General features: G+C 41.3%; 1 protein-coding gene across 1 annotated transcript in view; it reads left to right on the top strand.

The window, feature by feature from the left end:
* Positions 1-1,146, top strand: part of LRP6 (LDL receptor related protein 6) — a 168,854-nt gene that overhangs the window by 162,913 nt on the left and 4,795 nt on the right. Inside the window, exon 21 of the mRNA XM_003797770.2 lies at positions 722-858. Within this exon, the coding sequence (XP_003797818.1) occupies positions 722-858 (137 nt within the window). The remainder of the gene's footprint in view (positions 1-721; positions 859-1,146) is intronic.

The raw sequence follows: 1,146 nt of genomic DNA, 5'->3' as shown, positions 1-1,146 counted from the left end.
TTTTTTTGAGACAGGAGCCTCAAGCTGGGGTCCCCCTGGGTAGAGTGCTGTGGCATCTCAGCTCACAGCAACCTCCCACTCCTGGGCTCAAGCAAGTCTCCTGCCTCAGCCTCCCAAGTAGCTGGGACCACAGGCGCCCTCCACAACGCCCAGCTATTTTTTGGTTGCAGCCGTCATTGTTGTTTGGTGGGCCCGGGCTGGATTCGAACCCACCACCTTGGGTGTACGTCGCTGGCGCCTTAGCCACAGGTGCCGAGCCAGAATTGGTAGTTTTAATCCCAGCAGCATTTGCATTTAGGAGATGAAGAAATATCTTGCATATGTTTCTGCAAGTGTTTATGCCCTGAAAATGGTTTTTATTTTCTTTTGAATAAATCTATTATTTAATCTACCCTGCTTCACAGCCTTTATCCTTCACAGTCCTTTCTCCTTCAAATCCTCCAAGAGGTAGAAATCCTTTTATGTTGAAGGTTTTCTGCTTCCACTGGGGGAGCGGAGTGGGAGCTGTTCTAGGCCAACTCTCAAAGGAAGCATTCACTTCTAAAGAACATTGATTTCTTTCTCCATTACATGTTTTCGATTATTATTAAGAAAAGAGGGATAAGTTGTAAAATCAGACTACTTGAGTATTGATATTGGTAATCTGATACTGAATAAAATTATTTTGTGCATTTTTATAGGTTTTATTCATGTTCGGTTTCTAATTCTCCTTTCATTTCAGGAATGTCTCGAGGTAAATCAGTGATCAGCTCCCTCAGTATCATGGGGGGGAGCAGTGGACCCCCCTATGATCGCGCTCATGTCACAGGAGCATCATCAAGTAGTTCTTCAAGCACCAAAGGCACTTACTTCCCTGCAGTAAGCACTCTGTTTTCCTTTGTCTTACTTTGAATGCTGAAACTACATAGGGTCTTAGATTTCTTAACTTACTCAAATGTGGCTGCTCAGTGATAGTAATGTAAAAATAGTTTTTGAATACCAAATTTAGGCATAAAATCCTCAAAGAAGAATTTACTACCACACCTCTGTGCTTATAAATCTTTAAATTTATTGGGTGTAATAACCAGCATTTTGAAAGCACTGGGCAGTAATCTCATTATTTGACTAAATTTAGAAAAACTGAATTGTACCTCTTTTTTTTTTTTT

This window comes from Otolemur garnettii, unplaced genomic scaffold (assembly GCF_000181295.1).
Source record: "Otolemur garnettii isolate 467f Iridium unplaced genomic scaffold, OtoGar3 scaffold00124, whole genome shotgun sequence".
Classification (NCBI taxonomy): Eukaryota; Metazoa; Chordata; class Mammalia; order Primates; family Galagidae; genus Otolemur; species Otolemur garnettii.
This window is presented reverse-complemented; position numbering and strand designations above follow the sequence as displayed.